This window comes from Cyphomyrmex costatus, unplaced genomic scaffold (assembly GCF_001594065.2).
Source record: "Cyphomyrmex costatus isolate MS0001 unplaced genomic scaffold, Ccosl1.0 scaffold11, whole genome shotgun sequence".
Lineage (NCBI taxonomy): Eukaryota > Metazoa > Arthropoda > Insecta > Hymenoptera > Formicidae > Cyphomyrmex > Cyphomyrmex costatus.
This window is the reverse complement of record NW_017275063.1, coordinates 222,418-236,138: the sequence shown is the minus strand read 5'-3', so window position 1 is coordinate 236,138 and position 13,721 is coordinate 222,418. Positions and strand designations below refer to the sequence as shown.

The following is a 13,721-nucleotide window of genomic DNA, read 5'->3' as shown; positions in this document are numbered from 1 at the left end:
GTATAAAAGAAATGTTTAAATAATTTGCTCAACCAAATTTTTTCTAAATATTTTTTAAATGCGTCCTTTTGGTCTTTAAGACTATGATTACTCAATACTCATAAAAACATTTAATACATCTTGATTACTAAAACTTTTTATAAATGTTTCTTAATCTTAATATTGGGACGTTTATTATTTTTTCCTGATCCTTTTGAAAACTTTCAAATACTTGTAAGATATAAAATTTTTCAAGTGATCATAGAATATTTCGTAATTATTCAGTTATTTGTCACAGCATCTTTTTGATTTGGACTTATTAGGGTTTGCGCAAGCGCGCCTTACTTCGACTAATTTGTGGAATTAAATAACAAGAAGTTCATTGCTTCACTTTTTCATGAACGACCGCACCTTATTCACACACTTATCCATAAAGTTCCGTTTGCGCTTAGGTTCCGCGCCCGTCGGTAGTGATAACAATGAACCCGGTCCCTTTGCACGGTGAGCTCTGTGCCCCCCATATTCGCTTGATGAGACACTCCCGTCGGAATCTAATCCCGCACCACAGCTTCTTGATGCCTTAAGCAACATCGTCGATTTCTCGTCGTTGTTATAATCATTTTCGTTGTCGCTCTGTATCTTCAATCTCTCCTGCGCTATCCTCTTGATCCTCTGTTCTTCCATTGGATGTTCCGCGCATTGTTTGTTGGAACATGTTGAAGACTGTCCTTCTGAGTTAGAACGTCGGCTCGGTTTCGGAGGACGTATTGGCAAAGCTTCCTTGTCAATTTCGTTCTTGTTCAAAAACGTTCGCTTGTCTTCCGTCTCAGATTTGAATTCGTTGGGCACTTGCGGCTTTATCTTGCAAATCAATCTGAGTTCACTCTTGGATTCGACAGCCTCGGTATTAGGTTTTTTCTGGCTCTCTTCTGAAGCAGGTACAATTTTACTTTCTTCCAAACTCATCGAAAGGCATTCTCGATTTTTCTGGCATTGCTCTTTGCTCTGCTCTTCACCGTTCTTCACATCTTCATCCAGCAAACCGTCCAGACTGCGTGACCTTGGTCTAGGAAGTGGTGGTCGTTGAATGATTGCGGAAGAGATTGACTTCTGCTCCTGGTCCTGTTGATCCAGCAATTCCAGTGAGCGAGATCGCGTCGATGGTAAAGGTAGCTGCCGCGGTGGCCTACGAGGTACTGCCTGGTTGTTGGCACCCATCGGATGCGTGTACATGAACTTGAAGCGCGGCGACGTGGGTGGCAGGCCCATCAACCAACGGGATGGACTCGACGACTTTCTAAGTCTACAACACAAAAATAGAACTTATTGCAAAATCATGACTCACCGAGGGATGCGCTTCTTGTTCGCTTTCTTCGATGTTAGATAAAACAAGGATATTCATATTTTCGTTTCTTTTAGATAGCTTTAACATATCTTTAATCAAAATAAAATCTGTTGCACATATTGTTAAAACTAATTTTTAGGAAGTTTAGAAATTTTAGAAACAAATATTAATTTTAAATTTTTATTGACTCATAGAATCTATTATATTGTATATATTAGCATTCGAGAAATTAATATTTTTATTTTATTATATTCCTATAATTCTAATATTGTGAATTTGTCTCAAATTTTCTTTTATCGAACATCGAAGAATTATTGGATTATATCATGCAAAATTATATCATGCATTACCATTTAAATTAATAAATATGAAATAAATAATGAAAATAAATACTATTATATATAATATATATATATATATATATATATATATGTGTGTGTAAATATTGCTGTCTATGCGTGTAGAAAATTAAAATCGCTGTATGTGTGTGTGAGTCGGTATATATTTTTACAAAACTTTTGCGAAAAATCAATTTTAGAATCACCAAAAAAATTTGTTATTAAAATTAAAAATCTTACTCATAAAATCTAATTATTTTGATTAATTTTTAGCAATGTATTATATATTAATCAAAGAATAATTTTTTTATTTTACACATAACTATATAATAAACATCTGAGATTCAAAAGTAGACAAAAATTTATTTAAACTTTCACCATTATACGTCTACATAACAAACACAAATATCTATCTACGTGTAACATGGAACTGAAAAATGCAATAATATCAAAGGACTGATTTAGCACAAGGTTTAGCAAAAGCGATAGGATAGTGATATATTTTGACATCGTTTAAACATCAATAAAAAATTTGTATCGCTGACTGACCTAGTCTTGATTGTCATAGAGCGATTCGCAATCTTGGCTGCGTGAAAACAAAAATTAGCATTGCGTTAGTACAGCTCGCTTCTTAATCGCATCATAAATCGATTCGTTAGCGGCCAGTGTGAAGAATTTACTAATTCAGATCATTAAAGATATTTATTACTATTAATATACCTAAAATCATCGCTTAATTCTTTTTTGGATATTTTTAAGAAATCTGAATTATTAAAAGATCGGTCTATAACAATAAATCTAGTTTGTTATTTATTATTATAAATTTTCCTTATTCAATTATTTTTAATGAAATTATTCCAAATCATGTTGATGAACTTTTTATTCATAATATTATAATTGATTTAACATCAGATTATCAATATCTAAGTCGAGACTGAGTTCTTGGTACTAAGGTGTCAATGGATTCTAAAAATTTTAGATTTTTTTCTGGATATTGACGAATCGATTTACTCAACTTAACATTAGAGTTATATATGCTGCATTATTATAGGGATAAGTACCTGCTCGATATGGCTGTGGGCGGGCCGTCTAGTCAGTCTCGCCCGCCTGTGGAATCCTTGTCGCTGCCCCTGCTTTCGTTGCTGTGCATTCGCTGATAATTCGGCGGCTGTCGTATATTTGTGTTACCCGGTGTGCTTGGTTGGGTCACGTCTTTGGGAGCCATGCTGCGTGGAATTCCGCCGGACAGATCAGATCTCATAGGTATCTCACCTCGCATAAACCTACACAATAATGAGAAGCAAACATCAAAAAATTATCATAACACTTATCGTACATACATCCCTATATATGTATCTTCGTACTATGTCATTATTGAATTAAAATAATTAAATAATTGATGAAATTATTATAACAATCATTTTGTGATATAACTGTCTCTATAATATCTCTCATTAAAAATAAAATTATTTCAGAAAACGACTGGTAAATATTTCGACTATAATTTGTACTAGAAAATAGAATTGTCTTCTCCATTTTGATCAAAGTTATTTTCTTTTCATAAAAAATATAGAAATGTAAAAAAGAAACTAATTACTTTACCTTTCTAATTTGTCTACGCAGGCGTCTTGATAGTCATGAATCCAACGAACACCGTTAAAATGGCAAACCGCGCGCATATCTTCAGGAAGTTCTTCAGGTTCCGGCCATAGAAAATTGTCAATGATCGGGATTATGTTGCATTGTGATTGTAGCGCGGCAACAATTTCCTATAAGATAATCGAAAATCGTGAATTGACATTGTATTTCGCAAAAGTCCAGCTTTGCAAAATAAATTAAATCTCAATTTTAGAATATTTTTATTTGCGGAGAAAAAAATAATTAGGGAAAGTTATTTTTTGAAGTTATTTCTTCTTTAATTTCAAATTCTCTCAAAAATGAATTAAATTAATCGAAAATTTTATTCGTTTCTCTTTTTACGGCTTAGAAACTGATAAAACAAAAAACAGCAAGCATACATTTTTTAAATAATTTAACAGTGTATAATTTAAAAGATTGTAAAAGTTTTAATATTTTTCTAGCAATAAGAAAAATACGATGAAACGTATTCAGACTCACCCTGTGTACCCAATCCTTGCACTCGCTGTCTTGTATACACCTCTCCAAAGCCTGGGGTGTAAGTACGAGAAGGAAATGTTTGGCCTGTCTGATACTCTGTAGCAAGTTATTATCAAACTTGCCGGCCTCAAGTCTCTCAACGTCGATAAACACCGTAAAGCCCCGCAACTGTAGATGTACCTTCAACAAACTCGCCAATTGTGAGCCATTCGATCTGCGATAACTAACAAAGACATCAAGGCACTTGTCAGGCGATTCGTACTCGCACGAGCTGAACTGATTGTGCTGCATATTCTTGATGGAGTCGAGTATCCTGAGCCGATGGATACTGTTAGTGATGCCGCACTCCGCCAGTAATTGATCCTCCGAGAGATTTCGTATCGAATCCTTGTCTACCCCGGCGTTTAGCATGCTATACGTGTAAATGGAGAACTCCTGGCCAATCGACTGAAGGAAGCTATTCAGGTTACCGGTGTCGCGACTGCTGTAGTCAGCCATTTTCTTCAGGTTTTGCAGCTCACGGGCGAATCTGCGACGCATGATACCATTGGTCAGGCCGATATCCTCGCGCAGATTTTCCTCCGTCAATTGTAACAACAAGTCGCCATCCACTCGGCTTTCCACGAAGTTCAGAGCTACTTCGGCGAAACCGATCTGCTTTACCCATTCTCGAACGTCCTCAGTAGACCATAAAGGCACTTGCTGGCTGAGTTTATGTGGAATTTCTTCACCGATTAATCTTAAAGCTTGTGCTGCGTACTTGGACGCAATCGCGTTCGGACAACTAGCTACTTTCTTCAACGGCTCGATCGCGCCAATCGTTCGGAAGATATCAGTATTGCCCTGTTGCTTCTTGATGCCTGCCTCCATGCAGAAGTGGAAGGCCGCTAGATTGCGAGCCTCCTCCCGCTTTGAGCTCAGGACCGGCACAAGTCTCTCCAGCCAGTTCTTACTCTGACCATGTGCATGCGCTAAATTCGATTTAGCGAATTCGTAGGGATTGTGTGACGTGACGAAAGGTTCAACAAGGTCAAGGGTGCCGGACTTGAGGACAGCCGCCTCGATTTCCTTGTTGGCGACCAACACGGCGATCGCCAGGCAGGCGTAATACTTGATGTTATCGTCGTTGTGAAAAGCAAGCGGGAACAACCACATTGGTACTTTCCGCTTGATCATCGCTTCTTGGTTTTCGGCACCCCCATAAAGCGAGAGGTTCGCTAGCGCGCCTGCACAATGGCGCAGAGTCTCCACGTCATTTTTTCGACACTCAAATAGCACTGCGTCCAAACCACCTAGTCTGATAACATCGCTACAGGTGCCTTCGCTATGCTTGAACAAATGCTCGAGTATCCCTGTGCCGACGCGCGCGTGATCTACCGAATTGGCGTTCTTCGTGCATACACATGCCACGTTCACCACTTTCTCCAGGCCGTTCTCCACCACGTGAGCGCGGTTCTCCGTAGTCAAGCATTGCTCCAGTAATCGAGCCGACGAGAACTGCAACTCGTGATCATTCGCCACGCAATTTGACATGAGTAGATCGAGACCGCCGCGCGTCCTCAGGGTGTTGCACAGGGTATAACCCAGCTCATGGCCATGTGTAGGCACTGCCCAAGCCTTTCGGATGATCTCATTCACCCTGTTCAACAGTTGTGGCGCTTTGCTGCCGTTGCTGCTACTCTTGCCACCGTCGACGCTCGCCTTCAATCGCTCCACGAAGCCGTCGAGTAAGCTGCAATACTTGGCGATAGCACAGTCCACATCCTGCGGATTCGATTTGGAGCAAAGCAGATCCAAATCATCCAACGGTAAGGATAAAAGCTGATCCTCAGCGGTCGGTGATTGTATTGTATAATCGCCGTTCATCATTTGATTAACCGCGTTGGTAGCATTGATCATCGATTTGGATGAACTCACGCCCGACTTGGACGCGATCGTAATGCTCGATTGTGAGCTCGAGGCCATGTGCTTTTCGTGATTGAAAATGCCGGTCGAGGTAACTGTCTGCCGCTGCTGTTGCGCCGCCATCGCTTTCTGCACAATATAAAAACATTGTTCGTTGATCAGTTTTAAAATCTTGAAAAGAATCATCAAGGATATCGTTGAAGAAGTCTTAAGGAAGAATTGAGGATACTGTCAAGTTTGACAAATATTAGGAACTCGGACTGTCAATGAATGGAGGTAAACTTCAAATGCTTCAAAAAATGTTTGTCTGAATTGTCTTTATGATCGTTAGATATTTATAGTGTAAAATAATGATGAAAAATGGAGAATATCATTGGAAACATTTCTCATTCATCGTTAAATTTAAAAAAAAACATCAAAAATTAGATTCATAAGTACACGTTCATTCTTAAAAATACAGAAAGCTATTTGCATAAGTTTTACTCAGCAAGACTAAGAATTTTTATATTTTTTTATTTAAATTAAGTTTTATTTATAACGATGTTCTTTTTTTATTTCAAAATAATTTTTACTGAATAAAATTATGTTACTGTCTTCTTTAATTCTATCAATTTTACACTTTGTTTACCATTCGCGAGTCAAGGCTGCACTTCCTTAGCATCATCCCGAACAAGTGGTGAGTATGATTTCGGCGTTTTACACTTCTCACGAGCTTCTCGAATCATGCGAGTCCACTTTTCGACTGGGGTTCGACTGTGAGCTCGTCGGCGTTTAAATCATCGCTCTTCGCATCACTTCTGCGTTAAACAGCGATACAACCTCAAGTGCCAAAAAGCGGCGCAACCGCCGGCCGCAGTTTTCCAACGTTAAGAATGGCGATTTACAATTTAGACTATCGGTACGTGGACGTTTTAATGCGCGTTCCTTGGTGAACCGCCAGAAGCGACAAATGTATAAGTCGGGAAAATTATACGCCTCGCGCTTTTTCACAAAGCGACGCACCACGACTATTCCATCAAGATACTCGATTATCCGAGGAGAGTTTTGTAGTTTTCCGTATTCTTCCTCTAACACAAAGTTTTCATAAAAAAATTAATTCTATTTACTTACCTTTTCGGACGTAAAAGAATCGCTCTGAAGCTTCATAGTAGATGCTGCTATGTTGTTACTCTCCTGATGCGAGAGATCGCCAGCCTTCAAGCTTCTCTGCTCCTGAAGGAGAAAAACATATATTCAATATTTCTCTTATTAATCTCTAATTTAAAAAAATTTAATTTAATTTAATTTAATATTTCAAATAACTTTGTTTATTTATTATTTGAAATTAAAAATCAAAGCATAGGCTACGAACCAAGCTAGATGTTAAATGTTAAAATTTTTATATATAATATAATTTATAAATAATTTAAATCAGATGTTTCAATCTCAATCAAGTCATTCTTAATGTTAAACAGAGATTTAAAAGTTTGACAATACTAATTATTACAAAATCTCAGTGCAATACTCGCTTTCTCTAATGTCCAAAATTAATCCAAATATCATTCCCTGTAATTAGTGGAAGCATTATCCTAATAAATTCATAGTTGTCGTTCTTCGTAAATAGTAGAGGCGGTATCCATTAAAAATTCAGTTAATTATGTCAAAATCTAAAAAATTTGTGGAAGTTAAAAAACCGCTCAAACATGATAATGACAAATAACATGTTAGACTTAACAATTAACAATTCATCTTCTATTAATTACGTTGAAATATTAATACAAAAAATTCTCCAATTTTTTATGCCAATATCACTAGCAATCGAGAGATCTTGCAATAAAGAACCCAGAATAAAACGTAATAAATGTTTATTATTTAAATTTATATTCATCAGTCTTACAATACAGTGATTTAAATTTAATTGTTATTTTTTAATCTCTCTCAAGATTCAATATCTATATCTATAATATAATCGCTCTTCTAGAAAACCACGCGACTAGTAAAAAAGGATTTCTTATATTTTGTATATACTCAATTCTTTGTTTTTATACAAAAAATCATTATATATCTTATTAGTTATATAATTATTTTTATCGCACACATTTACATCACTTTATTACATTATTACATTAAAAAATTAATGTTTGTTACGGAATAATTATCATTTATTGTTAACCAATCAGAAAAGATATCGCTTTACAATAAAGATTCATGAAAATTTAATTATAATTTTCATTATCATTTTATTGTTTTAATTAAATTTTATTTTATTTCTCTGAGAAAATATTTTCAAGTTCGGTGATGTAAGCTATAATAAATATTTATATATTTATTAGCTCTATGACACTCTGTTGTAAAGTTCCGCGCGTTGCAGAAAATTAGCGTGCATTATCGAAGGTCCACTTATGGCGCTAATTTGCAGTAGCAGATAAACGATAGCATCTCATACCAAGAGAGTACAACTGTTGCACTGTACTCGGGATGATACCATTTTTTTGGCGTTCCGACATGTAGCCACAACACGCACTTCACGAACAGTAATGCATAATGACATACACGTTTCTGTCATTCTAATCTTTCATCCAACAGTTATTCATCCCGCTCGAATAGTGCAAAGAATCGAGAAATTACAAGAATATTGCGCAAAAATTTATATAACATATGTATAACATATGTATAAATATATCGTGAAAAAGAGCGTAACACAATTTTATAATCTTATTGCAAATAAATATTTCACACTTTAAAGTATTTTGCTATTTAATTGAAGCAATAAATTTCTTAAAAATGAAATTAGTATCACAGAAAAATGATTATAATATATATATATATAAGATGATCATCCAAAATATATTTTAAATGACCGATAATATACTAAAATATTGATCATTTATAAAATTATCGTTATTACATTTATTTTTCAATCTGCTATACTTAAAAAAGAATACCTTATTGTTGCAGAGAGAATAGGAAGGGGAAGTACTTTGCCTGATTAATTTTAATTCCTAATTGCTGTCAAATCGATATCTGACACAGATAAATATCAAGCATCCAATTATACTAAATAATATTTATATAAATACTGAATACCCGATATAACACCAATGTCTCATTCTTATCACTATCACCGTTCTTCTCCAAGTATCGGAAAATACAACGGTACTTTCCCTCTCGAGACTTCGCGATACAATGATCGGCATTGTGGAAGGCTCATCAGTCTCGTTCGTTTTGTCTCTTCGTCATCGACCTTTTCTTTCCTTTCTGCCACCCGAGATTCTCCCGACGTATTTCTCTAAATATAATTCGAGCATGTCGTCACAACCGCTTGTATTACGCGACGTATTAAGCTCGATTCTGTTGTTACCTACACTGATCTTTCTACCACCTTGCTTTATAATTAATGACGTCAATGGTAATGTCGTGAATGGATATATATATTAACGTATGAAAAAGAACGTTATCTCGTCGCAGAAATCGCTCCGTGGAATTTAAAACTGAGTAATGTAAAACTAACAGAATAATAATTAATTACAGTTGGAGTTCTTATGTTACGTTATATTTGAATATATTTGATATTTAAATTGTTCATGAGTTAGCTTCTCATTATAGCTTCTACAAGCATAATATTTATTCTGAGCATATTTATTCGAATAGCAAAATTTATAATTTTGTTTTCGTTAATGCTGCTATTTTCCATTTTAATAATTCTTAATCCTATGTCATTCATTTTCTTTTTTATAGCAAATTCGCATGAATATTCAAATTTTCAATTAACTTCCCGCTTACGAGTGATGAACACTCAATCGCGCAAGGTCAGCTTTGCTTTATTCTTAGCTCAATCGCGGCATTTTAAAAAAATCGTGAGTGACGTGAACAAACTCTCAATTTTAAATACATTGCATTCCAACCAGCCGGCGGATGTTTTTGAAGATATTCACGTCAACGACGAGCATAATTCCATAAGAAGATTCTCCTTAAAATATCCAGTTCGATTTACGGAATTGTTTATCGAAACTACTGGCTTAATACTATAGATTCAGTAATTTATCGAAAATATAAAATATATTATCGAAGGCGAAGAAAAGAGATGCGAATCGAAACCTTCTCAAGACTTACCACTCGCGATTTTTCGAACTGTTTTCGATGCAATACTCCACGATGTATCGGCCACGGTGCGCTCATATTTTAAATGAAATTTACATCACTCTTTAATATGAAAATCAAATTGATGAGGATGATTATTTTTTTAAACAATTGTAAACATGTTGCGACGCTCGAAATAAATATCCTCGCGAAGTATAATTTATTATTTATCGAAAAAATTTCTGGAAAAAATTAGAACATATTTGTTAATAATTTCAACAAAATTACTCTCAATGATTCTTTTTTATTAATATTATTAACCAAATTATCAATTCTCTAACACTTATAATAATTAATTTTTATAAAAAATTATCTCTTTTATTATAATCTTTATAAAATTATTTCAAATTCTTGTTAATTTATCTTGATAAAATTACTTCAATAATTGAATTATCTTGAACTAAATTACTTTCACATATTCTTAACATGTGACTTTATTTGTAGCTAATCTCACATTTTACATTTATCACATGCATTCAATAATTAAACTGTTACTAAAATTCAAAATTCGCCTGATAGCTATTAAATAAAAATTATAATAAAATTGTAAAATTATAAATATATAAACCGTTTCCTCGATCGAGTCGTAAGAAACACGACAGCTTTGAATCACCAAGAGTGATGGCAGCGCGACGCAAACTAATCTAGACTGTGCTTAAGTATGATTCACTACCCGGCGAGAGAGTTTAATTTCGTTACGCATAAAGCAGAAGAGAGGGTAAGAAAAAGAGAAGGAGAGAGAAATGCGTTTCCGCACGTCAATCGCGTAATCGGTGCAGCAGCTTTTTAACAGTGATCCCACCGTTGCTGCTATTTTTCGACTAGCCTAGAAATAGTTTACGAGCGAATGACTCGCTCGCTGTTGAATTCGCGGACGGTACATAAACAAGAATTTTAATAGCCCATTCGTGATTTTAACGCTCACGTCTGCATTCTTAGCAAAAAATCATCTTAAACAGCAAAATTTAATTAAATAGAAGATATTATATATTTAAATTCTCAAAAATAAAAATCGTAATATTTATTTCATTGTGTGAAACAAATATTACGTTTCCATAATAAAATCGATAATTAATTAATGTAATTATGAGCCTGTAATAGTTTTGCGACAGTCATCAATTAAAGTATTTTTAAATAATTCTCTATAATTGTGCTTATTTTATTTGCAAGTACAGCGATAAGTGCAATTCTTCTCTTTGCGTAACATTTGACGTTCGTGTTAAAAATGCAACATTTGTTTTTTTGTCTTTATGCTAAGTGATTATTAAATAGCTATTTTAATATCGTATTGATGTATCAAAGTTCGATGATCCATTCCACTTTGAGCAACAGTATTGAGGTCAAAGTCGAGGCTTCCGCGACTATACAATGAATGTACGAGTATATATACTATTCTGTTATTTCATCAATTATCTTTGCAAATTCTCGATAGCAATCCAAATTGCCGCGATTCATAATTCTACAGCTGTTTTGCCGAGATTGCACAAGACGTTTATCAGTTTCTTATCTAGTTTTCTTTATCATCGCGACTCTTATTACTCCACTCGACGACACTGATAGCCTCTATTTTTTCAGAAAAACCTGCGGACAAACCCTCGCGTGTCTCTGGCAATGTCCTTGAAAATGTTGCTGTCGACTGGTTATTTAACTACACGAACGCTCGCTCTATTTCGGTTGCGGCCTATCAACGTATCGGTGACACTTAGCAGTTGTTCAACTTAGCACTTGTAATCGTCGCTTCTTGGCATGTCTTTCGAGATTTCTCACCGAAATCTCAACGATGATCTCACGTCGCGTCATGTCGCATCGTGAATGAACGGCAAACCAACAACAGACAACTCTGTCATCGTCAGCAAAATGCACGGTTCTATTTTAACATTCTGCTGTTCTGATGTGCAACACCGCGCGTCTCGGAAGCCCGATGAATGTTTTACTAGTAGCAATGTGTTTCATGAACTGAAGCTAATCTGATGCGAGAGCGACAACGAATCTCTTACTTTCTTCCCGTATTACTTAATTATGAAACAAAGGAAAATAAATTTTTTCGCGCGATTAACAAAAAATCGAAGTTTCGTGCTGACGTTCGACATTTCATTTTTAGCGTCAAAATAGACCATGTAATTAAAATTGACAAATATATATATCAAGGGTTTTTAAAGATACCTTAAAAGGTGACGCTTCATGAAACTTTGAAAAACAACGTCAGCGATCATGTGGTTTCAATTTTGACGCTAGTGTTTGATGCTAAATCCAATTTCCAGCGTCAGATCACTCGGTACAAAATTGGACTCTACATATATAACACTATCGTTTTCATACATTTTCGCTATCTAGCGTAAATTTTAGTCGTATATACATATGTAACAATTTTGACACTAAAAATATAAACGTCGAGCGGCATCATGAAAAGGCATCTCAATACGAGACTGTCTGTTTTGCTCGAGGTTTCACTTAAAGCTAGGCTGGATTTGATTTTAAGGCTCAAGATTGTCGTACCATTTGTGAAGTGACTTGATTGCCCAAGATCCGAGGATGAGGATAATCACGTTGCATCGCATTGGGTCTCAGATTTGGAAAACAACCTCGCCCCATCAGCCTCGCTAATTGCTGTCCCATGCAGCATGCAACTAACTAACCAATCGACCTACCAACCGACTGACAACGAGCAATGTCGCGAACAAACTGTTCCTTTGAAGGGGTGGTGGATTATCGACCCGAGGGTTGCGACGAAGAGCACTCGGTCATCCCCGTGACTACCGTCTTCCCCTTCTTCAATGTTTTGCCATAGAAACGGGAGCGACGTCTTTTTATTTAAATCTTTAGAAGTAGGAAAAAGTAGACTAATAACTACAAACTTTGCAAGAATATTTCAAATTCTTTGCGCTTTTGGAAAAAGGATTTTCCAAATTTCATTATTTTGAAGAATATTTTTTCTTTTATTTTTCGATGTTATTTTCTTTTAATCAGAATAACATCAACATGTAACTGGTGACAGAGTTGCAAAATGTATGTTCACTTTACAAAGTAATGTGAAGTTTCTTCTAATAACTGATATTGTGATATTAAAATATATTTAAACTAATCTCATCTCTCAAATTGTAAATAGATCATATTAAACGATCTACTTTTATTCTGATTATTTTACGAAACTAAATTTTACGAACGTTATATACATTGTAGTTCCATGAATTACTCACGTTGCTTTAAGTGGGAAATCTTTCTTAGTTGTCGTTCTCTTAAGACCGCATGTTGACGCATAATCTCCAATAACATCTTATATAAGAAGATAAACTAACATAGTATGAAAATATATAGATATACGTACAAATGTAAAGATATAAGTATGTAATTTATGAAAATTTAGACTTCTTCCTATCTTTCGAGATATTTTCGATAGTAAATAAAATATATATATTACCTAGCAAGCTGCCAGACGTAAATATATTTAGGAAAATGTAAATAACTTTAAAAAATTATAATTATTAATTTTGTTAAATTTTTTTTATCAACAAGCAGATTTAAGGCGACTTTAACTAAACTCCAATTCACAATCAGCGATTAATTCAATCGCAGAATCACTTAAGACAAAATTTCCAATGTACAATGAATTATTTTTAATTCCTTTTTAATATATTAAACGTCATTTATTCATCAATTTAATTTTATTGGTATAATTTCTTATTTACTTAATGATTAAGGTAATCGGAATTTAGTCGAACTCTTCTTTATAGACTTTCACGTGCCTACAGATGTTTACTCCAGTAGTGTGACATCGAAGACATCGTTCTTTACCTAAGTCTGGCGGCATCTGTCGGAGAAGTTTTCAAGCCGTGAATCGTACAGAGATAAGTGTAACGAGATGTATTGTGTATTTTATCAGAGATGTACATACATGGTACGTGTTACTCATTTTAATT

The 13,721-nt window shown here is 35.0% G+C and overlaps 1 protein-coding gene across 6 annotated transcripts in view; it reads right to left on the bottom strand.

The window, feature by feature from the left end:
- Positions 1-257: 257 nt before the first annotated feature.
- Sarm (sterile alpha and armadillo motif) overlaps positions 258-13,721 on the bottom strand; it is a 52,844-nt gene continuing 39,380 nt past the window's right edge. For 4 of the 6 annotated variants that reach the window (XM_018542511.1, XM_018542518.1, XM_018542527.1 and 1 more), the window contains exons 6-10: positions 6,796-6,897; positions 3,781-5,814; positions 3,265-3,431; positions 2,724-2,945; positions 1,206-1,282 (exon numbers count right to left, since the gene is read on the bottom strand). In XM_018542511.1, the coding sequence (XP_018398013.1) occupies positions 2,756-2,945; positions 3,265-3,431; positions 3,781-5,814; positions 6,796-6,897 (2,493 nt within the window). In that variant the 3' untranslated portion in view covers positions 1,206-1,282; positions 2,724-2,755. Of the gene's footprint in view, positions 1,283-2,211; positions 2,249-2,723; positions 2,946-3,264; positions 3,432-3,780; positions 5,815-6,795; positions 6,898-13,721 lie in introns of those variants that run through there. The other 2 variants (XM_018542542.1, XM_018542535.1) reach the window with 2 other exon arrangements.